This window comes from Macaca mulatta, chromosome 3 (genome assembly GCF_049350105.2).
Source record: "Macaca mulatta isolate MMU2019108-1 chromosome 3, T2T-MMU8v2.0, whole genome shotgun sequence".
Taxonomy (NCBI): domain Eukaryota; kingdom Metazoa; phylum Chordata; class Mammalia; order Primates; family Cercopithecidae; genus Macaca; species Macaca mulatta.
This window is the reverse complement of record NC_133408.1, coordinates 95026964-95052606: the sequence shown is the minus strand read 5'-3', so window position 1 is coordinate 95052606 and position 25643 is coordinate 95026964. Positions and strand designations below refer to the sequence as shown.

General features: G+C 35.7%; 1 protein-coding gene across 4 annotated transcripts in view; it reads left to right on the top strand.

The window, feature by feature from the left end:
- BBS9 (Bardet-Biedl syndrome 9) overlaps window positions 1-25643 on the top strand; it is a 493002-nt gene that overhangs the window by 146023 nt on the left and 321336 nt on the right. For all 4 annotated transcript variants that reach the window (XM_028845874.2, XM_077996944.1, XM_015133745.3 and 1 more), the window contains 2 exons: window positions 2008-2191; window positions 2828-2957. In XM_028845874.2, the coding sequence (XP_028701707.1) occupies window positions 2008-2191; window positions 2828-2957 (314 nt within the window). The remainder of the gene's footprint in view (window positions 1-2007; window positions 2192-2827; window positions 2958-25643) is intronic.

The following is a 25643-nucleotide window of genomic DNA, read 5'->3' as shown; positions in this document are numbered from 1 at the left end:
GCAGAAACTTTACAAGCCAGAAGAGATTCGAGGCCTGTATTCAACATTCATAAAGAAAAATATTCAACCAAGAATGTCATTTCCAGTCAAACCAAGCTTCGTATGTGAAGGAGAAATAAGAATCTTTTCAGACAAGCAAATGAGAAGGAAATTGTTACCACCAGACCTGCCTTACTAGAGCTCCTGAAAGAAGCACTAAATATGGAAAAGAAAGACTGTTACTAACCAATACAAAAAACACTTAAGTACATGAACTAATGACACTATAAAGCAGCCACATAAACAAATCTGCATAATAACCAGTTAACAACACAATGACAGTATCAAATCCACACATATCAATACTAACCTTGAATGTAAACAGGCTAAATGCCCCATTTAAAAGACACAGAGTGACAAGCTGGATCAAAAAGCAAGACACAATGGTATGCTGCCTTCAAGAGACCCATCTCACATGCTGTACACCTGTAGGCTTAAAATAAAGAGATGAAGAAAACTCTATGAAGCAAATGGAAAAAAGCAGGAGTTGCAATCCTAATTTCAGGCAAAACAGACTTTAAACCAACAAAGATAAAAAAAGACAAGGGCATTACATAATAGTAAAGGGTTCAATTCAACATGAAAATCTAACTATCCTAAATATGTATACACCCAACACAGAAGCATCCATATTCATAAAGCAATTTCTTAGAGACCTACTAAGAGATTTAGACTGCCACACGATAATAGTGGGAGACTTCAACACCCCACTGACCCTATGAGACAGATCATTGAGGCAGAAAATTAACAAAGAGATTCAAGGTCTGAATGTAATACTTGACCAAATGGACTTAATAGACATCTATAAAACTCTCCATCCCAAAACAACAGAATATTCATTCTTCTCGTCACCACATGGCACATACTCTAAAATCAACTACACAATTGGATATAAAACAATCCTCAGCAAATTCAAAAATATCAAAATACCCATCAACAGTAGACTGGATAAAGAAAATGTGGTACATATGCACCATGGAATACTATGCAGCCATAAAAAAGAATGAGATTATGTCATTTGCAGAAACATGGATGGAACTGGAGGCCTTTATCTTTAGTAAACTAATGCAGGAACAGAAAACCAAATATCACATGTTCTCACTTCAGTATCATATGTTCTTACTTTCACTTAAGGGTGAAAGGCGGGAGGAAGAAGAGGATCAGAAAAAATAACTATCACATACTACATACTACACTTAGTATGTGTGTAATAAAACAATCTATACACCAAGCCTCTGTGAAATGAATTTACCTATGTAACAAACCTTCCTATGTATCCCTGAACCTAAAGTAAAAGTTAGAAAAACTGAAAACTATATGCCTGTCTGCCAATATTTTTCAAAATGGTATGTCTTTGCTCTTTTGCATTTTCCTGACTTAGAAATATTATATGGGAGATGAATCCTGAAAAGCGCTCATTTTACATTCATTCTTTCATTACTTTAAGAAGCATTTATTGAAGATTAACCACATCCCAGCAATATGGAGATATCCTGGAGTAGCTCTTATGTATAGAATATTCTGCTATACTCTCTAGTGGCTTGGTGACTACTCTGTATATGCATATTGATATATTTTTAGTTGTCCTATAGAAACACATGTACAATCATAATGACAATTTTTATGGATTATTAAATTTGATTTGCAAATTAAGCACAATATTGTTTTCATGGAAGTTTTTTAGGGAAGTAGGTAAGTTTTTTAGTGATTTTGAACTGCAGAATAGCTAATATCACTTTTTTGGTCCGTGGTAAGACATGGAACAAAACTTTGATTAGAGTCTTGTAAAATACCAGAAAAATGGTCATAGCGGAAAAAAAAAAAAAAAAGAAGAAAGAAATGAAAGAGATTAGCCCATCTTTATATTTCTGCTTTGTTGTAAAGCAATTTCTTCATTTGTATTGATATGAAAATAACTGAAATTTTCTGAGGTTAGCAACTAAATTGATCTTGAGTTTTGCTTTTTAGGTGGATTGGACTCTAAATATTGGAGAGCAGGCCCTCGATATATGTATTGTCTCTTTCAATCAGTCGGCATCCTCTGTTTTTGTTCTTGGTGAGAGAAACTTCTTTTGCCTTAAGGATAATGGACAAATTCGGTTCATGAAGAAGCTTGACTGGAGCCCAAGTTGTTTTCTGCCGTATTGCTCAGGTGTGTAGAAAGATTTTCTTTTATCTCTTCCGTATGTCAAGGCTATGTGATATACACCGGAAAAAAGCCACACTCATACACATATTTCAAACATACATGAAAACAGTTTAATACTGAATATGTAATGGCTATTTAACTTTAAAAGTTTGAATAGAAGTTTGATATAAAGCATACATTTGGTTTCGTCAGTCATTTTACTTTGTACAAAATGACTTGTAAAATTGGCCTCCGGCATACGTTAATACTTTCCATTATGTGTCTGTTCAAGATGCTTTCAAGAGAACATCAGACTCTTTTATAAGCACAATAGTAATGTCTAATAGAATGAATTATATGTAGTGAATGCCTAGTAAATCATTAGCTTAAATGTGTTACATATTAATGAAATTCATGCTTTCTAGATGAAATGCAAAAATGTTGGCGATTATCTAGTTATAGCTTCCAAGACTGTAAAATGATTCCTTTCTTTTTTATACTAGTAGATTAAACTTACAAAATAATGTTTTATTACATAAAATCTTTATGTATTAAAATCAAGGTGTTAGAATTAGTTTGTGTTATCAATTTCCTAAAAGAGATATACTGTTTCAAATGACTGTTTTCTTAGTGTCTCTTTTCTGTATCTTCAACTTACAGTTTCTGAAGGAACAATAAATACTTTGATTGCAAATCATAATAACATGTTGCATATTTATCAAGATGTGACACTGAAGTGGGCCACCCAACTTCCCCACATTCCTGTAGCAGTAAGAGTGGGCTGTTTGCAGTAAGTGATTTAATTTAACACAGTTTTAAAAGAGGATGTTAGTCAAGAAATTTTCTAGAAGTTCTATGAAATAATGACAAGTGATTTTATTAAAAAATTACAAGTGACATTGTAGTATGAATGTCAATAATGAAAGTAATTTAAAATATAATTTTATTGGAAAGAAAGGATAATTAGTGCTATTAATCATTTTCATTTAATATTTCTAGCAAGATATCCTTAGTAAATTAAAGGTAAAAGCTGATGAAGATATCAAGAAAATTGTTTACTTGATAGATTATTCTTTAGAATACAAAAAGATTTCTTTTAGCATTTGATGAGTCCCTTTTAGAGAACATTCACTGATAGACTGTGATGATACTACACTGTTCATCATAATAAGGTCTCATCTTGTTTCAGCCGTTTCATTAAGGCAAGTGATGCAGAATTGTTGATGATCATGTGTTTACACAGTTTAGATTTTAAGTGGGGCTACTTTGCATTTAAACTGAAAAACAGCATTCATACTTTAACATTAAATTTACCAAATCTATCAAAACTGACAGAAATGGTCCATATAAGTGAGTAATTTTTCTAGGTCATCAGTATAAAAAGTGAGATGCCGATGAACTTTTTAGCATCTTAGATTATGTTTAGGAATTGAAAATATCAGCAAACGTATAGAAACACAACTTTCCATAAAGCTTCATAGATTATTAGGTGTATTCAGTTCTACTTATTTATAATATTTTATTGAGCATTTAAAGGCCATACGGGGTGGGGCGCGGTGGCTCACGCCTGTAATCCCAGCTGTTTGGGAGGCTGAGGTGGTTGGATCACCTGAGGTCAGGAGTTCAAGACCAGCCTGGCCAACAGGGTGAAACCCCATCTCTACTAAAATACAAAATATTAGCCGGGTGTGGTGGCGTGTGCATGTAGTCCCAGCTGCTTGGGAGACTGAGGCAGGAGAATTCCTTGAACCCGGGAGGCGGAGGTTGCAGTGAGCCTAGATCACGTGACTGCACTCCAGGCTGGATGACAGAGCAAAAACTGTGGGCTTGAAACTGTGTCTCAAAAAAAAAAAATAAATAAAAATAAAAGCCATATGTAGTCGAATTCTTCAGTGACACCTATAGTTTCTGATCAGGATGAAGTTGTTCTCTCCTATTAAGGGCTTGAGTGTAATATTATTGTTGAAGCTCAACAAAGGGTGTTCATATTTGCATCAATGTTTAATCTAAAGCCTGAATTTTGGAAAAATGGAAACATTTTTTGAAAACATTGAATATTTTAAAAAGAAGTTGCTTTCTTATGTTTTATGAGAAAAAATTATAATTTTAATTTGCTATGCACTTAAGACAAGTTATAGTTATTTTCTGTCTGAAAAATAATTTAAAAATTTTGAGATTGGCTTTTGCAATGTCCATCACATAGTCTTCTTAAATTTGACAGAATATTCATACTCACCAGACATTTTGTATCAGATTTACTTAGAAGGATTTAGAACAGGAAAAACATCTTGCCAGCAGGGCAACATCAAGTATTTCACTTCTGGAAGAGTAATTCTTTCAGGAGTCTATGTATCCATCCAAAGCTGTTCTCTTTGGTCTCTTAAGTGACAGTTCAATTGCAAAAAGACAGATCCACACTGGTGGGTATGGGCCTCATTTTGGCTTACAATCTTCATGCCCTGCAGGAGCCAATATCTTGAAATACTTAAAAATTATTGGGGTTTTGGTGTGTATTTTGAGCACAGGAGAATGATAGGTAGAACGACCTTATTGAGAACATTTAGTTGAAATAAATATATTTTTACACATACATTATGTACAAGGGATGTACCCATTTCAAGAGTCACCATACTGAGGGAAGTGCAAAGATATGACTTCTCAGCAGATATTTTTTGTTAATTTATAGTTTTTGGTCTAGATACAACTTACGAGTTAAGGGTCAATAATAACTGAAATATTATTATTAGTAAAAAACCAAATTTTCATATAGTGTGCATCATGATGCTTATATTCATAAGTAGCCTGTCATTTTATTTTAGGTACCTGTGAGTGAACCTTCCTATTTCTCATAGCTTTTGCAAGATGACCGTTATAAACAATTAAATCCAAATATTGCCATTAGTATTTTCCACAATTAATGTATAAAAATAAATTCTAATTGTTCAACTGAAGATTTTTCTTATTCTTACATATAACTTAACACAAAGTATAGGATTAGACTGTTTAAAAGAATTCCATTGTAATTTCTATTAGAGTTTTTTTCTTCTTCAGTAAACTTTAATTAATGCATGCAAAAGAAAATAAAGATTGTAAAACACTAGACTCAATTAACATAAAGTTTAGGAAAGTTTTCTGCCCTCACCACAATTGCAAGCTGTATGCTACAGTTATTTAAATACATTTTATAATAGTCACATCTTAAATCTTATTACTTATCTAAACTGAAGCAGTAAATGGATAATTTCAAAAATGATCATATGTATAGAACACCATAACTATATTTTAATCACTTGCAAAATACGCCGTGGACCATGGCGAGAGCACTCAGCTCTTAGCTCACGCTGAGGTTTTGGTTATTAACCACAAAAGGTAAGGGAGCTTCCAGTTTTGCTTTTTGGCTGTCAGATCATTTACAGGGGTGATGTTGGAATAGTAGGTGGTGTTACAGATACCCTACACAATGCAAAGCTAGTGAACACCAATATCTAGTCATCTGGCAAAAAAAGAAAAAAATACACCATAAACTAGCAAGAGCATCTGCAGCCAACTGCAGGCTAATGCCACATCTTTTCTCAAGGCTCTATCCTGGGCATGTGAAAGAAAAGCCCTGCTTTTGTCCTGATCAACAACAGCCTTCCTGTGAGGAAGACACTTCCTTGCCACGTGAGCACTGGTGGGCTTCTCACTTTTGCAAGCCCAAAATGTGACTCTTGCCATTCACCATGCTGCCCTCACTCCCTCACCTCATGGGCCACAAGAGGGTGGAAGAGCCAGGCAGATCTAAGGTGATGTCCCACAAGGGGTCTATGGTGGTGGAGACTCCATGGCAGACTTGGCAGGTGACATCCAACTGCAGGCCACCTGTGAAGATCTGTTCTATGATGTAGTTGCAGTAGTTGTGATAGTTGGCCTTCTTCCCATTGTCATCACCTGGGGACAGACTGTGGCTCTGGGATTGGTGTCTATGAGCCACAAAGACTGCGAATCTGTAAGGGAAGAGTACGTTTACCCTGCAGAGGCCCGAGGAAACCAGTGCTGACACTTTACAAGGCCATGTGAGGATGCTCATCATTTCATTAGAGGGTCTTGCTGTTATTTAATGTGACGAGAAATCACAGCACTTGGATTTTCAATGCTCCTCTTTTTCTCATTCCCTAAGAAGAGCTCCACATTTTTTATCTTGCCAACAAAACACATCTAATGCCCAATGACTGAGTAGGTAATTGGTTCCCTTTTTATCTGAGGAACAATTGAATAAATATTTCCTGGAGACAGCTGAAAATATTGTGGGCCAGATACTGTAACCCTGGACAGGTTCTTTGTGCCTGTTGCACAAACAAAATCAATTCACTGAATTTCAGTGGAGAAAGAGTTTAATTGATGCAAGGCCAGTCACACCACACTGAAGATTATTAAGACTTATTACTTAAATCAATCTTATTGAAGGCTCATAGGTTAGGGGTTTTTCAAAAGTTGTTTGGGGGAAGAGTTAGGGGTGGCTAGGCAATGGGTGCTTGCTGCTAATTGTTTGGAAGGTGCAGTCATAGGGATGTGGGAAATGATCCTCTTGCATGGTGAATCACTTCTGGGAGCAGCTGGTGGTTCCAGGTGGAACCATCATGGTTTCAGAAATGCAAAAAACCTGTAAAGATCTCTTACAAGGCCACTGTTAGGTTCTACAATAGTGATGTTATCTGCAGGAATATTGGGGAAGTTGCATATCTTGTGACCTCTGGAATAATGGCTGTTTTTGTCTACACCTTAGCAAAATTCAGCCTCCTCTATCTTCCTAGCCTGGTGTTCTCTCACTAGCTTTACAAAGACAGTTGAGTTTTGGGGAAGGGCTAGTTTTACTTAAACTATAAACTAAACGTCTCCCACAGCTAGCCTAGCCTAAGCCTAGGAATAATTAAGGGAACTTGAATGTTAGAGGCTAGAGGGTTATAGGCTAGATCATGCCTCCCCCACTGCCATAATTTTCTCACTGCAATACTTTTTGCAAAGGCTGTTTCACTTTCATCCTTTGAGTTTCAACATGCCTCAATCCTGAGGTGTAAGCTATGAGATGGGAAAAGGGTGAGAACTGCTCCAACTTCTTCCTACTGACAGGGGGTGTAGTTGGGGTATGGGTTGCCCCTAGGGTAAGAGGAGTGGAACTGCTTTGCATGCACTCATAGGTGCCTGATTGGGGTTCCAAGCCTTATATGACAAAGATGTTAATATTCTCATCCACAGTTTTAGCATGGCACTTAAGTGAACCGCAGACTATAGGATAATGAGTAGATTATTAGACATACAGATTCACATAAACAGGAAAGAGCAAATTTAAATATACCATCCCATATCTTTTTAGTTCCTAGTCCCAAGACTAGATGAGTTCAGCTGAATAGCTGTTTCCCATATCAGGAGGTGGCATTGCAGATGGGCTAATCCTTTGTATGTGATGAAGGCAAACAGATTTTTTAATAAGAGGCATTTCAGACAGGTTCCAGGACTATTTCTTCAGTGTAATTAGATCTCTGCCCTGTGGGTTGACAGTGCCTCACCAGCAGGTACATTGCCAGAGATGACCCTCAGAAGAAATAAGCAGTTGCCAGAGCTCACCTTTAGGTCTGTTGTACTGGTAGGAGGCTTACGAACCACAGGCAGATATTTGCAAGGGTGGATCCTGGATAAGCCCCCAAATTTGTAACTGCCTGATGAGTTCTTCCTGCTCACTGTACAAACAAAATTCATTCATGACATTGCAGTAGAGAGAGCATTTAATTGACGCAAGTCTAGCCACACCATGTGGGAGAGTTATTACTCCAATCAATATCATAATCTGTTAGAATTTATTTTTATTTTTATTTTTTATTTTTTTGAGACGGAGTCTCGCTCTGTCGCCCAGGCTGGAGTGCAGTGGCCAGATCTCAGCTCACTGCAAGCTCCGCCTCCCGGGTTCACGCCATTCTCCTGCCTCAGCCTCCCAAGTAGCTGGGACTACAGGCGCCCGCCACCTCGCCCGGCTAGTTTTTTTGTACTTTTTAGTAGAGACGAGGTTTCACCGTATTAACCAGGATGGTCTCGAGCTCCTGACCTCGTGATCTGCCCGTCTCGGCCTCCCAAAGTGCTGGGATTACAGGCTTGAGCCACTGCGCCCGGCCAATCTTTTAGAATTTTAAAGGTAATTATTACTAACTTAGCTATAGCTTATCTGTTTATTTATTTTTAGAGACAGGGTCTTGCTCTTTTGCTCAGGCTGGAATTCTTTGGCATGATTATAGCTCACTTCAGCCTTGAACTTCTGCCTTCTGCCTCAGCCTCCTGAGTAGCTACAACTAAAGGCACATGCTACCATTCCTGGCTAATTTTTTCATATTTTGTAGAGATGAGGTCTCACAATGTTGCCCAGGCTGGTCTTGAACTTATGGCCTCAAGTGATCCTCCCACCTTGGCCTCCCCAAGTGCTGGGATTATGGGTATGAGCCGCAGTGCTCAGCTCACATATTTATATTAGGAAGTTGTTTGAAATTGAGAGTACTGAAATAATTTTTCTCTTGCTTTTTATTACCTTTAGGGTTAAAGCTTTTTTGGTAGAAGCTTCCTTGGTTGAGTGTGTTTATTTATGAAGGAAATTGCTGCTTTTTAAATATGTTTCTTTTCAGTGAATAAGAAATGTTGGATTTGGTTCAACTTGATGCAATTATACTTAGTAACAGCATTTTGCTCAGAGTCTAAGATGCTTTTTTTCTTTGCACTCTCACCTACTTGGCAGATTTAGTCCTCTCTACCTTGTCTATTACATAACAGTTCCAATTCTGTCTGTGTTTTCTTCTTCCTTTTCAGATTAAATCTCATTCTCGATTAAATTGTTTTTTATTTAATTATTTTTAATTTTTGTAGGTCACACTATGGAAAGTTGAAATCAATACACAGATTACAGAATCAGAAGAGCCTGACTGTGATAATCTTCTTTAAATTCTTAGCTATTACTGTTTACCTCTCATTGCATGAAGTAGCTATGGAAACCTGGCCCAGCATCTTCTGCGGTGGTCATTTTCTCCAGTGGCAAATAAAGATCATCATTTATCAGTGATGTTACTGTCTCTGGAGATATCAAATATATCTACAAGTGGAAGTCCATTTAATGAAACTTCACAGAGATGAGAACCATTCTAAACTTTGCTGGCAGCTCACAGCAGGCTTTAAAATCTTATTGCAGTACTTACTGCAACTCATTTTTGAACAATTTGGTCTAGTACTTCAATGTTTTTCTTCCTAGGCTAAGTCTGCAATAGTCACTTATTTTAAGTTTGTTACTTAACAGTTTCTTCTTTTTAAAAAAATTTCCTAGCTTATTTAATTTTTAAAAAACATTTATTTTAGATACAGCCGGTACAAGTGCAAGTTTGTTACATGAGTGTATTGCATGATGCTGAGGTTTGGGGTACAGATTCTGTCACCCAGGTAGTCAGCATAGTACCCAATAGGTAGGTATTCCACCCACAGCCACTCCCTCTCTCCCCACTCTGGTAGTCCACAGTGTCTGTTGTTCCCATGTTTATGTCCATGTGTGCTCAATAATATTTTGTTCTTTAGCTTTCATTGATATAATATTGTTGACCAGAATGTTTCCCCCATATCTTTTCTGGATTTTCATATTTCTATTTCAAGACATAGCTCAAGTCACATAAATAAGCCTTTCCTGCTTATCATGGTCTCCCTCTTTTCTGAATTTCTATCACATTTGTAATTATGTTGGTGAACTACTATTTGATTTTCCTAACTCTCCAACTAGAGAATACATTCCATTTTACTTTTGCATATCACACTGAATAATCAATGAGAAAGACCAACATATAGTATATGCTTCCTAAATACTTAAAAGTCATTGTGGTTTTTATGTGTCAGGGGAAGAGGTGTGGCTCTAAAGACCTTATAAGATCTTTTAGTTGAAAAACCTTTTTAAAATATGAAAAAACAGACTCATAGAGGGAAGAAGGATATTTTACTTGAAACTGAATTTATTAGCAAAATATTTTTAGTTCCAAAGTGACATTTTCTTTTTTTGGTTTAAGTTTTGCTGTTAATTTGTCTTTTTTTTTTGCATTATAGAAAGAGAATGTGAGCCTATATACTTTTGGTATCCTGTATTTTAAGGATTTTCTTTGTGAATTCTTACATTTCACAGAAAATTCATAAATATTCCTGGAATTTGCGTAAGGTATACATTCTGATATTTGGCATCTCTGCATTTTTATTGATATTTTCCTCTATTTGTTATAGTTGCAAGAGTAGAACATTAGTATTTCGTTACTATATTTTTCTGTCAGTTTTCTGTTGAATAAGCATTTTTGGTTTAGATATTCTTACTCTGTGTTAGTCAGCTTATATTTCTGATAGCTGTTTTTTTGGTGAGTTAAAAAATTTTATCACTATAAAATAACCTCTTTTGGGTTTCCATTTAATATGTTTTTGTTTGCTTATTTTTTCATTGGTTTCCTTTAAGTTCACTTAGATATTAGTTTTTGGTATGCTGTGGTCTATGCTTTTTTTTTTTTTTTTTTTTTGAGACAGAGTCTCACTGTCTCTCCCAGGCTGGAGTGCAGTGTTATGATCATAGCTTATTGCAGCCTTGAATGCCTCGCCTCAAGCAATCCTCTCACTTCAGCCCCACAAGTGGCTGGGACTGCAGGCAGGTGTCACCACACCCAGTTAATTAAAATTTTTTTTTTTGTATAGATAGGATCTTACTATGTTGTCCAGGCTGGTCTCAAACTCCTAGCCTCAAGTCATTCTCCTGACTCAACCTCTCAAAGTGCTGGGATTACAGGTGTGAGCCACTGTGTCTGGCCAATGCTTCATCTCTCAACAGGTTCATTTAATTTTCACTGGAATGATATAGGGTGTTATTATATTCTGTGGTAAGAATGTATTGTTATATTTCACCTTCAAACTTTATTGATGTTGCTTCCTTATTTTTTTAATTTTAAAATTATTATTATTATTTTTGAGACAGGGTCTTGCTTTGTTGACCAGGCTGGAGTGCAGTGGTGTGAACATGGCTCACGGCTGCCTTGACCTCTTGGGCGCAAGCAATCCTCCCACCACAGCCCCACAAGTAGCTGGGACTATAGGTGCATGCCATCACATCTGGTAGATTAAAAAAACAATTTGTAGAGATAGGATCTCCCTGTGTTGCCCAGATTGGTCTGGAACTCCTAGCCTCAAGAGATCCTCCTGCCTCGGCCTCCCAAAGTGCTGGGATTACAGGCATGAGCTACCATGCCTTGCCTCTTATTTGTTTTTAAATAGCTTTTAGAGAAAATAATAACCTTTGTGATTTTTGTAAAAAGTGTAGAACTGCATTTTTTAAAACTGTTACTTAAAAGTACAAAGAAAAATAAAATAGCTTTTTATTAAAGTTACTTGAGTCTTATCAAATAGAATGAACATTTGTTAGCACTTTTAAATATCAACCCTGATATTATTCTCTACACACATACAAATTTAGGCATATAATAAAATTTACAAAACAGGACCACATGAATTTTTTTTTTTTTTTTTTTAGATGGAATCTCGCTCTGTTGCCCAGACTGGAGTGCAGTGGCGTGATCTCAGCTCACTGCAACCTCCGCCTCCTGGGTTCAAGCAATTCTCTGCCTCAGCCTCCTGAGTAGCTGGGATTACAAGCGCCTGCCACCATGCCTGGCTAATTTTTTTGTATTTTTAGTAGAGACAGGGTTTCACTATCTTGGCCAGGCTGGTCTTGAACTTCTGACCTCGTGGTCCACCCGCCTTGTCCTCCCAAAGTGCTGGGATTACAAGTGTGAGCCACCGTGTGTGACCATGAATTTAAAATATAAATTTATTTCATTATATCCTAGTGGAAAAGAGAAATAGGTGAAGTGGAAGGAATATGTGAATTTTTTATAAATGTTTATTTACATTATATTTCAGTTTCTAAAAGACTTCTCTCAACAAGAGTAGAAAACATGCCTTTTTGGTTGATACCATTAGTCTTTTAAAGCTGCATTTCAAATTTTGGTAGTGTCCATTGACTTCCTGTTGTGAAACATAGGGAAAATAGCATACTTATGTTTTCTTCCTCTCTTCTTGTCAAATTCTGGTATTATTGGTATATTATTATTTATTTTGTCAAAATTTAAAACATTTCCACACATTTTTTGTAATCACAATTTCTATTCTGCTTTCATCCTGTTGATTTATCTAAATGGAGTCAAAGCTTACCACTAGTTCTTTTACTATTCCTGAATTATCTTGATTCATTTCTTGGTTAGTTGAGTTTAATCATCCTGTAGTTTTGTGGGAAGCCTTATAAGTGTTCTTACCTTAAGAATTGTATATTGCTTTTATACGTGAAGATAACCTTAACTTCCCTCTGAAATTTGGACATTCCATTTGGTTTTGAAAGTTGCTGTGGAAAAGTCTGAAGGTAGCTTAATTTTTTTGAAAAAGACATCTTACTGGATGAATTACTTTTTCTGTCTGGATGCTCATCTGACTTATATCTCAGTCCTTAAGAATTGAAACATTACTCCTCATCAATTATTTGTATATATTTGTTCTTTCTATTTTGATTTTTGTGATTTTTTTTCACGTTGCTTATCCATGTTCTTGAGTTGGTTTTTAGTGTATTTATTCTCATTTTTAAAAATTTATTTATTCTAGTTATTGCCTCTAGTGTGGCTTTCAGCCCCTGTATCTTTTGTTTGAGTTTTCCAAACAATGACAAAAATGATTTCTTTTATTTCACTGATACAAGGGGTAACTATTTGTCTGAATTCTTCTTTTGTTTCTTTAGGAAGTTCTTGCTATGGATATTTTCTGTCTTTTATATTCTCATCTCCCTCATGTCTACCCCTTTCCTTTTTTTGCAATTTCCACACATACATCTCTTCTTATTTTGCAGTTATTCATTTTTTAAATGGTGACAGCAGTTTGCTGAAGGATTGTGTGGGGAGTTTTGAGGGAGAGTGATGATTAGCTCAGATCACCTGAGCTGAGAGTGAGACTATTTTCACCTTCTCACTCTGTTTATTTTCTCTTTTGCCCTGGGCGTCCATTTTCCTTGGTTTTCAGGGTTCAAGAGGCTAGTGAGCCTCACAGAAGCCCCTAACGGCCCCTGTCACAGGTCCTTGGTCCTAAGAATCAGTGGCTGCTGCTTGTCTTTCTATCTTCATTGGTTAGGAAGTTGATAAAAGCACAGATAGAAGACCATATGTTTTGCTTCCATTCTGGTTTTTCTGATGTCACTCCTCCTGTATCCCACCCATGTCCTTAAATCTCATTCCATTAGTCTAGGACCTGACTCTGTCTTCTGCCTGAAGTCTGCAGAGTTGGTGCCAGCTCTTGGTATCCTATCTTACTGTGGTCCAGAATTTAAGATATTTGGTAGGCTTCGAAGTTTGTTGATTGTGACTGTAGTCATTTCCTCATTCAATGTCCTTTTTTTTGGGAGGTGGTAGTTATTGTAGTACTTTCTGCTGTTTTTGGTAAGTTTTGCAGTATTATCTTTGATTAGAATTCAAGTCTTTGTCAGTCTTTATTGTTGCTGAGGAGAAATCCATGGACAACCTGATTTTTGTTTTGTTGTAGGTAATCAGTTCTTCATGTTTGATTGCTTGTAGAATGTTTTTCATTTTTCCTGTAAATGCCACACTTGCCACCATATATCTGTATGATATTTTCCTCGATATTACTGGGAATGTAGTGAATTTAATCTGTTTAAACCATTTGTTTTGCTGCCGAATAAAGGTTTCCTATGTTATATCTTTGATTATTTCTTCAGTTTTGTTTGATTTAATATGTCCTTCAGGAAAACTAATATCTTTTGGTTGGCTACTTATTTTCTGTTCCCAATATCTGCTCTCTTTTTCCCCGTAATTTTCATTTCTTTGTCATTTGTTTTCTCTGTTTTTTGGGGAAGTGTGTAAAATTTGTGTTCTATGTCACTGTTTTGAGAAACCACAGCACTGGTTTTGATCTTTTCTATGTCTACAGTGGAAGATTTTTTTAGTCTGCTGAGGTGCTGTCTTTTTCCCAGCCACTTCCCTGCTACCTCCTGTATCTTTGCTAGTCCTAACCAGTGTAGTATGTGCCAAGTTACAGTTCCCATGAGGCACTAGTACCAAGTACATCTTACTTTGAAACATGTTTATAGTGTTTATTTTGGGGCTTTATCTCTGAGTATATAATACACTATTATTAATCTCTATTCTTTACTTGGACAATTTTATAGAATTTGCCACCTGTGTTTGGAAGTCAATAGATAGTGTAAGGGGCCATGGGCAGTGGTAGAGGTTGGAAAGATTCAAGAGGGTAGTTATAAAATATATTGCTTCAATCATAGGTCACTAACAGATGTCTGTACAGTTTTCTGGCTCATATAGAACTTGGAATTCTGAATCAGATGGGGCAGTGAGTTTATAATCAGAAATGTTAGGTAGAGTGACAGAACTCTTGGCTTTCATGGGTTCCTATCAAAAGAGGAGAGCTTTGGTTTAGGGCCTAGTGAATCTGCTATTGCATTGTGGTATACTGTAACTTAATATGAGTAATGGGGGATGAAGGAACAGAATTATGTCATAGTTCGTATATTTTTCTTCCTCTTCTTATTGGTGCCTCAGTAAACATAATTTGGACAAATGTCAATCTCATTGAAGGATTTTGAGGGTAAAATTAGTTGCATGATTTTTGATGGTCATCATTACATGCATGCATATATTTCCATTGTGTAAGATCAAAGGTCTTTATGAGATGACCCCTAGATATTATATTGATGGAACTAAAGTGGAGAAGCACAAGAATTGTGCTTGTAATGTCCTTATAGCCATGTGGCTAAACCATTATTGACATATGGCCTGTCATTTGGTACACTACTTTCATACACTGTAATATGGCTATTTTGATAAGTGTTTTATTCACATGGAAAAGACCTTGTAGGAATCATTAAATAAATTAAAAAGCCATATCTTTATTTTTATTTGTCAGTCAAGGTTGTAATTCTCAGAAAACTTCTCCTTGGGAAAAGTTAGATATCTTCTGCTTGGCTCATGTTTTCATGATCATTTTATTTTTAATGTAATAATGCAAAACAGAGCATCCTCCATTCTCATGAACAATGTCATAGTAATTACAGTTCCAGATTGTTTGATTTTGTTACATTCCATAGTAAGTCTATTTAATTTGCCTGGCAGAGATTTTAGAAACACTGTATAGCCAAGGATAAGTAGTTGCAGTTAGAATGCCAGTTGGGTTTATAATTTTCTGTTTTATAAATTAAATGTTTCAGTGGTAGAATTCTACTTATTACCATATATTTCCACTGAAAAACTTCTTTAGACGTACTGTCATCGAGACTGTGAACATCTCTTAAAAATGAAACTCTCAATCTCAAAGAAAATAATTTATGCTGGTAGGAAAAATGCTTTTGTGTTTTGGGTTCCTCATTCTCTATCCCATAATTGATATATGGGGGATTCAGTTGCAGTAGGGTTGAAGACAAAAGGCAAGTGTTTGCTTTTCACTAGTTATGAAGGGTTTGCCTTTCACTAAGTACATACCTTCTTGGCCCTTTGGTCCCGGGGATCATTTCTGTCAGGTTACTAACTTTGCCGTTCATTTTTCTTAGAAAATACATGTGATTTAACATTTTTTCTCCTCACTTCAGATAGTGGGCCCTCCTGATAATTGAAATTTGACTTTCTGGTTTCAAAGATAGAATGAGTTTATTTTTATGGGTTCCTGAGAATCCTGGAAAATATCTCTGTTTCCCAGAGGAAGAAGTTTATATTTTCTTAGTTACTTACTGTAGAATATAAAAGAGAAGAAGTGATTTATTTGTGTATGGGGGGCAGTAACGTAAAGTTTATATGCAGCTAAGCTCTTTGCAGAAGAACTTTGAACTTTAGAACTTTGGATGGACTTAGTCCTTTATTCTGTTAACTAGTGTATGGCCTGTTTTCTAGACTGGCTTTGGAGTGCAAATCTGAGTTATCACCAGAATAAAAAAAGAGAAATATCTCTGTATCTCTATTTCCCAGAGAAAAAAGTTTATATTCTCTTAGTTGCTTACTGTAATATAAAAGGGAAATGGGAAAAAGTGATTTTTTTTTTTGATAACATAAGATTTATGTGCTACTAAGCTCCTTGTAGAAGAACTTAGAACTTTGGGATTCAGAACTTTGGGTGGACTTAGTCCTTTATTCTATTAAGTAATATATAACCTGTATTTCAGAACTAGCTTTGGAGCACAAATCAGAGTTATCAGAATAAAAAAAGTGTAAATATATAACTCTTATGGTATAGGCTAATGTTGGGTGACTTAAAATTAGAATCAAAAGGAAATGCAAGAATTAGCAATTTTTATTGCTTGCTATGCACTAGCATCATTTCATCATTAGACTCTTAATTTCTACAAAGAGCTACATTGGTAGCTTATTCAAAACTTTCTAAGTCTTTAACACGTCAGGTTTAACATTTTAAAAACCTTGGTAAATCCCCTACATCTTAGGAAAAAAAGATTTAGGAGAGTGATGGTGCATGTTTACCTTTCAAGAGAACAGTATTAATTGAAATTACTAAAAATTGGGTTGAAAAGTAAAGCAGATGAATAATCATATCATTTAAGTCATTTTTGGAATTCTAGCTTGAAACTTGTAAGTAAATTAAGTGTCACCTGATAAAATAGGTCTTTAACTCTAGGTTATCTGATCAACAGAAACTGTCAGTTAACAAACTGTGGGGGTTCCCAGATATTCTAAAATGTAGAACTGTATTCAGTGGTTTTCCTGCCTTTAAATAGAGAAAATCCACTGACTTTTGTTCACTAAAGTGCAGTTTACTATTTAAAATAAGTGTAAAGTGAAAGGGAACTTGCTACCTGCTTTATTGATGTGCTAAAAAAAGGACAGATACCCATATAATGTTTTGTGTGTGTAATATTTAAGACTATAGAAGAAAACTGAATTAATTTAAGCTTAAAATGTTACTGTTTTGAGAGGTGATAAAGGAAGAAACCAGTCAGGCAGGCAGTTAGGGTGGGTCCTCGCTTAAATTGTTTCAAATAGAACAGCCTGAAAAATCAAGCTTCCGGTGCAGATCAAGGAACTTGCACAGCGAGGCTTGCCTATGACATGCCCACAGCTGCACAGATAAGAAAGGCTACACGGGCGACTTCCCCAGACATGCCCGCAATGGAAAATTCTGTCTCCTGAAACGTGCAGTAAGGAGAACAAAGCAATATGGATTACTCAAGCTAAGGACCCACATGCGCACTAGGAGGATGGGGTGGAGCTACCAGAAATTCGTGCCTTATGCAATTATGCAACCCAGCCCTCCTTTGTTTTCTTATAAAAGCCTTTACTTTCAACTGTAAAACCAGCAACCCTTTTCCAGGCCCCCTCTTCATGGCAGAGAGCTTTCTTCTTTAGCTTATTAAACTTTTGCTCTAACCTCACCCTTTTTGTGTCCACACTGCTTAATTCTCTTCGTTTTGAGACAAAAAACTCTGGGTGGTACCTCACAATGAGAGACTGCTACATTGTGGTGCATTGGCAAGACTGTAACAGTTTCAAGTAGAACATGACAAAATGTTATTATGGGAATTAATTCATTAATGTAGAATAATGTAACATAATGAACTATGTTCTATTAATAATTAGCACTTATGTTCTAATCTTGAAACGACTTGGCTAGATAAAAGCTTTGCTTAGTGAAGAAAGACTTATTACCCTTTTTCCTCTTGTATTTCGTCAAAAAATTACCTTTTATATTCAAATGTTTTCGAGCAAGAGTATTTTTATATTTGTTGATAGTTAGCATAAAGTATATATTATGAATATGTTTTATGAGCATACATTTATTGGCTAATGAGTAACATGTTATTTCCCAATGACACTGTTCTAAGAGTTCATATGATGATAATAGCAATTTGTAGCATTATGTGCCAGGCAATATTCTGAATTCTTTGGACATATTAACATATTTAATTCTAAAACAGTTACTATTATTATTACTATATGGTTATCCTCATTTTATAGATGATGTAACTGAGGCATAGAGAGATCACATAACATACCCGAGCTCATAAGAAAACATGTAAACAGCTAATTACAGCCTAAGTGAGCTGGTGTTACAATATAGAAAAGCAGAATACAGTAGGTCCATTCAGAGTATTTGTCCACCATGTTGCTAGAAGTCCCAGCATTTTTTGCTTTTACTGAAAAACTCTGATACATTTCCTTTCTCTAAGATAATTGCTTCTCTTTCAGATTAGTGCTATCCAATATTCTATCTGACAAGACGTATATTATTTAGAGTTGTTAGGGTAAACACCTGGAAAAACCAGAAAGCAGAAGCCTAAAATAAAAGTTATTACTTTTGGAGTGTGGAACTGAGGGATGGAAAGGCCTGGATGAATTCCTTAAATATCTTTTAGAAAGTCCCAGGCATTCTAAAAATCAGCTTGCATCTTTGGAAAACTAGTGATGCAGCCAAGGCTCTTTCATTTAAATCTAAAATAATTTAGATGCATTAGATTTAAACATAAATTATTTGGAATAAATAAAAAATGAAGGATAAATTGTTAAGGATTTTAAGGACAGTGATATGTAAAACTATTTCTTTTTTCTTTTTATTTGAAGGAAAAGTTATGGCTTGTAAATTAGAAATTACTAGCATTTCAGTAGTCAAAATACAATGAGAAAAAATGGTAGTGTTTGCATTTCAGGTGCAACATTTCATATACTACTATTTATCTTTAACTTATATTTATTTCTATTTCTCTCATCTTCTTATTCCATCTTGTTACCTTCAAATTTTATATGGGTAGTTACAATTCATATTAATTGAACATTTAAAAATTTTCTTGGGGCCAGGTGTGGTGGCTCACGCCTGTAATCCCAGCACTTTGGGAGGCTGAGGTGGGCAGATCACGAGGTCAAGAGATCAGGACCATCCTGGCCAACATGGTGAAACCCTGTCTCTACTAAAAATACAAAAATTAGCTGGGTGTGGTGGCACATGCCTGTAGTCCCAGCTACTCGGGAGGCTGAGGCAGGAGAATCACTTGAAGTGGGGAGGTGGAGGTTGCAGTGAGCCGAGACTGCACCACTGCACTCCAGCCTGGCGACAGAGAGAGACTCCAACTCAAAAAAAAAAAAAGTTTCTTGGAAGGAAATTATTCTGAATTGGAATATCTACAGTTCGCATTTTGGAATGAATGTCACAGTAACTTCAAGCATTTAAGAATGTAAAAAGTCTGCTTTTTGCTTTTTATAAGACTTTACTAATGATGGAGCAAGCAAATATATCTGTTAAGGTCCTATAGTTAGATAAGGACCTCCACTTTCGAAAATGCACGTGGTATGACAATGTGCATACCATGTGAATGCAGTATGGGGCTGGTGTGTGAGTGAGCAAGCAGCTGCAACACAGTTTACATGGAGACAATATCCAGAGTACTTAAAATTTAAGTCAAATATATGAAAAATTAAAACACAATCACATAGGGAATAAGGGAGGGATGCAGTTAAAAAGTTATCTCACTGCTTTTTCAATATCTGCAGGCTTCCAGATGTTAGGAAATGCTTTGTTCTTCCCTTCAACCCATCTGTTGTTCCTTAGTGTAACTGACATCACTGCAACTACTATAGCCACTAAACCGTCATCATTAAAAAAGGCAAAATTTAGAACTTTTTTTACAGAGTTTTATTAAAGAAAACTACAAGTTTGCGGAAAGATTTGCTCTTTAAATTTTTTTAAAATTTTTTTGGTGTGTGTAGCATAGTGATATGATAGAAGTAATGCCGAGGCAGATGTACTCTAAGGTTAGAACAGAATTCTTGGTATTTGTGTTGGTATAGAAATTTTTTTATGACTTAGAATTAAATGTAGGGATTTCTTTATGTATCACTGAAACGAATTACTTTTTAAGTAAGGAGTGTAGTCATACATAGGTGATCCATTAAACCTATTTATTTGCTTTATTCCTTTTTGTCCAGACTCTCATATCTTTGCCAGAAATGGAAATGTGTATTGCTGTTTTCTACTCAAAAATTACTTTACAGAAAAAGGTATTAGTTATTTCTGCTAATTTCAGTTTAGTAAATATACCATTTTTTTGTAGTTAAAAAAATTTAAAATAGGATGCAAAGCAAAATAAAGTTCTCTTTAAATAATATGAAATATCATAAAATAATTTTTATTTATTTGTGCCTTTCTCATAGCAGACCTTATAAATACTATTTGTTTCTGTTTTGATATTTTTATCAAATAGAATTTGTGTTTACTAGCATAGAATTTATATAGTAAATTCTTTACTTTTAATCAATGAAGTCACCGTTCTCATAGTAATTTTGGATCAATTATTTATCTTAACTCTTTTTTATTTTTTATTCCTTAATTAATTAGTGTCTAAAAACTGTTCTCTTAAGAAAAGTTAAAGTTTTGTTAAAATCACCATAATTTTTGTCCAGATTACCTTTGCCTATTTTTAAATGCTAAAATACTTAAGCAATAGTTAGATGTTGCCTTTAGGAAGATTATTGTTACCTTTCTTATGTTATTTCTCCCAAATACATATCTTTCTTTCAGCTTGTATATATTTCATGAAAATTCATGCCTATTTTGAATAATTTTTTCAAGATTATGTCACATTTGAGTTCAGGAAATCCAATTTTGAGTAGAAGTATATATTACTTTATGTTTAGAATATTAAAATGGATTAATGAACCTTGAGTTTTGGCAAATCTCATTCTTAAACCATTTGAGCCTCCAAAGGATGCTCAGATATCACTAGCCCATAGAAGACCACAGAAAATTTCATTAATCCATAGAAACCCAGTGAGTTCTACAAAGTTTGGTGTCCTAAAGATGAGCTAATTGAATAGCAGTGTTAGATGGAGTTTATTCAGTAAGCCATGTAGCATGGAAACAAGGCCTTTGTTTTGCAATATGAATTTTAATAGGTCTTAATTCCTTGAGTAGGTTTTTTCTGTAGCTGGGACTGGAGTCCTGTGGTGTGTAGTCTTTAGGGCCACTCCACTTTCAAGTCTTTGGGGATAACTACCTTCTCCAGCTGAAGTTTTCCCCAGGGAATTGGCATATAGAAAGATGTTTCCTCTTTCATATAGGGACCACCCTTATTCAGTTTCTTCATGCTTGGCAGTGAGTTGATTTTCAGTGAATGTTGGTTGAGTGAATGAATGAATGAATGAATGATGAAGAGATTAATGAACGAATTATCTGAAAATAAGTGACTCACTTAGATGAGGATTCAAAGTCATCCTGCTTCACAGCCTGAATACTTTGCCTGTGGAAAATTAAAAGAACATTTAGTTTGGCCACTTAAAAATGTTTTTGACCAAAAAGCATTTGTTGAAGGAGTAGGATAAAACTATGACCTAAAATAAGGGTTTTTCATTTTGTGGGAATTTGGTTTTGGTAATACTATCTTCTCTTCTACAGATGATGGGGATTTATTTGTGAAACTTTTTTTTTTTTTTTTTTTTTTTTTGAGACAAGGCTTCCCTCTGTCACCCAGGCTGGAGTGCATTGGTGTTCCCATGGCTCACTGCAATCTCTGCCTCCCAGGCTCAAGTGATCCTCCCACCTCAGCCCCCCAAGTAGCTGGGACCATAGGTGTGTGTCACCACACCTGGCTAATTTTGAATTTTTGGTAGAGATGGGATTTCACCATGTTGACCAGGCTGGTCTTGAACTCCTGAGCTCAAGCAATCTGCCTGCCTTGGCCTCCCAAAGTGCTGGGATTACAGGCATGAGCCACCACACCCCATCTATTTGTGGAACATTTATTTGTTTGTTTAGGTCAGACTTTTTACTAACCATTTTTATTATGTCAGGTGAATATCTCATTAAGAGTCTTAGATCCATATATAATTAAGGTGATAATTGCAATTTGAACTTATTATGTACATAATTAATATTTACTATGCTGATAAGTATGCCTATACTGTTACTTTAAATTATGAAAAAAAGTTGGCCGGGCACAGGGGCTCATGCTTGTAATCCCAGCACTTTGGGAGGCCGAGGCAAGGTGGATCACGAGATCAGGAGTTCGAGACCAGCTTGACCAAGATGGTGAAACCCCATCTCTACTAAAAACATGAAAATGTGGCAGACGCCTGTAATCCCAGCTACTCGGGAGGCTGAGGCAGGAGAATCACTTGAATCCGGGTGGCAGAGGTTGCAGTGAGCCGAGATCGTGCCATTGCACTCCAGCCTGGGCAACAAAGTGAGACTCCATCTCAAAAAAAAAAAAAAAATTATAGAAAAAAGTTTCAAAAGAAATTATTGGCATTGACCTCATTTTATACCAACAGTCATGAGTTCAAGTGTTTTTATGTACAAAATTTCTCAAACCACTTTCAGAAAAGCAGATTTTGTTATCTTATAATGGACCATGTCAACATTTCATTTATATATTTTTAACATGAAAATATTTTATATTTTTATTAAACTTGAATACATGCATGTCATCACTGGCCACATAAAATATGTAATCATGTGAAAGTGAAAATAGAAGGGGTTATAGCAAAGAAAAATTAGTATCAGAATTTTACAGTATCCTGATGCTCTTTGGGAAGAACTTCAGAATTTTAATGATGATGTAGACAGGCAGATGACTCACAGACACAGAAAAAAGGATCTGTAATTGTCATATGAGAGGAGATAAATCAACACAGGTCAAAGTATGTATAGATTTCTACCTAGGAGGCCCTGAACACGTTCATACTTTATAATGTAGACTTGTATTGTTTCTATTGAAATACTGTTTCTGGAGGTCCCATGATGTCATCTAGGAAAAAGTGTCAGTACAGAAAATGTATAACAAAATGAAGTGTCTTTTGGGACATATAAGGCCAAGTGCAGTAAGCTATCTATTATTTTCTTTCCGTTTTCCCTTTTCTGTATGTCTAAATAGGATTGTGTCTCATTTAGTCAATATATAGAACCTATCTCTATAGACTATTTATTAGACCCAATAGTCTAGTTAAATCATAGAGATTCCTACACTTTTAATTACTACAATTATTAATGAGTAATATGCTGTATTTCTCCCAAATATTTTTTTGTTCTTCATTATATACCTCTTTATTTAATCACTTTCTTCTGAGAGACTTAGTTCTTTTTCTTTGTGAAGAGATCTACATAAAGTGTAGGTTTTAGTGTGACTCCTAGAAATATTTTTATGTTACTTCATTTCTCAGTGGAGCACAAGTTCTATTGTTCTAATGTGGAGCATCTTAAAGACTTTTTCTCCATTTCTCTCAGAAGAGCCTAGGAAGAACCTCTAAATTGAAGGCACAGAAACACAGCATTGTGAATCTTAGTCTAACGTACACATTGAAATCACTACAAATAATTTATTTTATATTATATGATGCTGTTTAACTTTGGTCTAGTAAATTAAAACAATAAGACTACTTACAAATATTTTTTCCATTTATAAATGCTTCTGTTAACAGCAGCAACCCTCCCCCCGTATGCCAAACACACACACACACACACACACACACACACTCTCTCTCTCTCTCTCTCTCTCATGCACACACAATACTTCCATTTATCTATCTCTCTGTCTATCTATCTATCTACTATCTATCTATCTATCTATCTATCTAGCTGTCTGTCTGTCCATCTGTCCGTCCATCCATCCATCCGAGTATATATGTATGTATACACATATCTTTCTTCCCTGGAGTGTGAGTGGCTTGCCAGAGAGGGCAGGCAGAAGGCGTCTTGGCTGAAGGCTCCAGTTGATTTAAGACAGTGGGCATTATTAATAGGCAGCATCTGCCATCTCCCTTTTGGTAATGTAGCTGACCCTTTTAGCTGCTGGATACCCGAGCTTTAAGAGGCAATCTTTAATGTGATATCTTAGAGTAATGTTCTTACTAAATAAATCACATTTAGAAGCTTTTATGCAATCGTAGTCATGCTTGTATATTAAAAAGTCTAAACATGATACACATTAAAAGTGAATTTATATTCATGAAGCCAAATTTGATTTTCTGGGTAATGATGAATTCATCTAGAAATTCAAATGGTTGTTTTTAGTGTTCATCTATGTAAACTGACACAATAAAAATGTAAGTTATGCTGTGATATTCTGTGCTTCATTGCAAGTGGTTTTCTTGATAATAAATTTATTTTGCCGAATGCTCTTTCAAATAGTCTCTTCTTTCCTAAGTAAACTTGCTGTAGTTGGAAGTAACTTAATAGGTTTACTGTTATAATGAGACCAGTACAATCTTTTATTTAGGCATTTTATTTAGGAGCTTTTTCTTCAGTTAGTACCCATTCAGTTAGAATGGGCATATTGAACATTTAAAATATGGTTCTAGACTAAAGGATATACAGAGACATTACATAATTTTACAGATTTTTACCATTAAGGCAAGCATGCATATTCTACCTATTCATAATATTAGAGAAAAAGGGATATTAATTGCCATTGATGTTTAAGAGTAAAATTCTTTTTTTTTTTAATTTATTTATTATTATTATACTTTAAGTTCTAGGGTACATGTGCATAACGTGCAGGTTTGTTACATATGTATACTTCTGCCATGTTGGTGTGCTGCACCCATCAACTCGTCAGCACCCATCAACTCGTCATTTACATCAGGTATAACTCCCAATGCAATCCCTCCCCCCTCCCCCCTCCCCATGATAGGCCCCGGTGTGTGATGTTCCCCTTCCCGAGTCCAAGTGATCTCATTGTTCAGTTCCCACCTATGAGTGAGAACATGCGGTGTTTGGTTTTCTGTTCTTGTGATAGTTTGCTAAGAATGATGGTTTCCAGCTGCATCCATGTCCCTACAAAGGACACAAACTCATCCTTTTTTATGGCTGCATAGTGTTCCATGGTGTATATGTGCCACATTTTCTTAATCCAATCTGTCACTGATGGACATTTGGGTTGATTCCAAGTCTTTGCTATTGTGAATAGTGCCGCAATAAACATACATTCAGGACATAGGCATGGGCAAAGACTTCATGTCTAAAACACCAAAAGCAACGGCAGCAAAAGCCAAAATTGACAAATGGGATCTCATTAAACTAAAGAGCTTCTGCACAGCAAAAGAAACTACCATCAGAGTCAACAGGCAACCTACAGAATGGGAGAAAATTTTTGAAATCTACTCATCTGACAAAGGGCTAATATCTAGAACCTACAAAGAACTCAAACAAATTTACAAGAAAAAAACAAACAACCCCATCAAAAAGTGGGCAAAGGATATGAACAGACATTTCTCAAAAGAAGACATTCATACAGCCAACAGACACAGAAAAAATGCTCATCATCACTGGCCATCAGAGAAATGCAAATCAAAACCACAATGAGATACCATCTCACACCAGTTAGAATGGCGATCATTAAAAAGTCAGGAAACAACAGGTGCTGGAGAGGATGTGGAGAAATAGGAACACTTTTACACTGTTG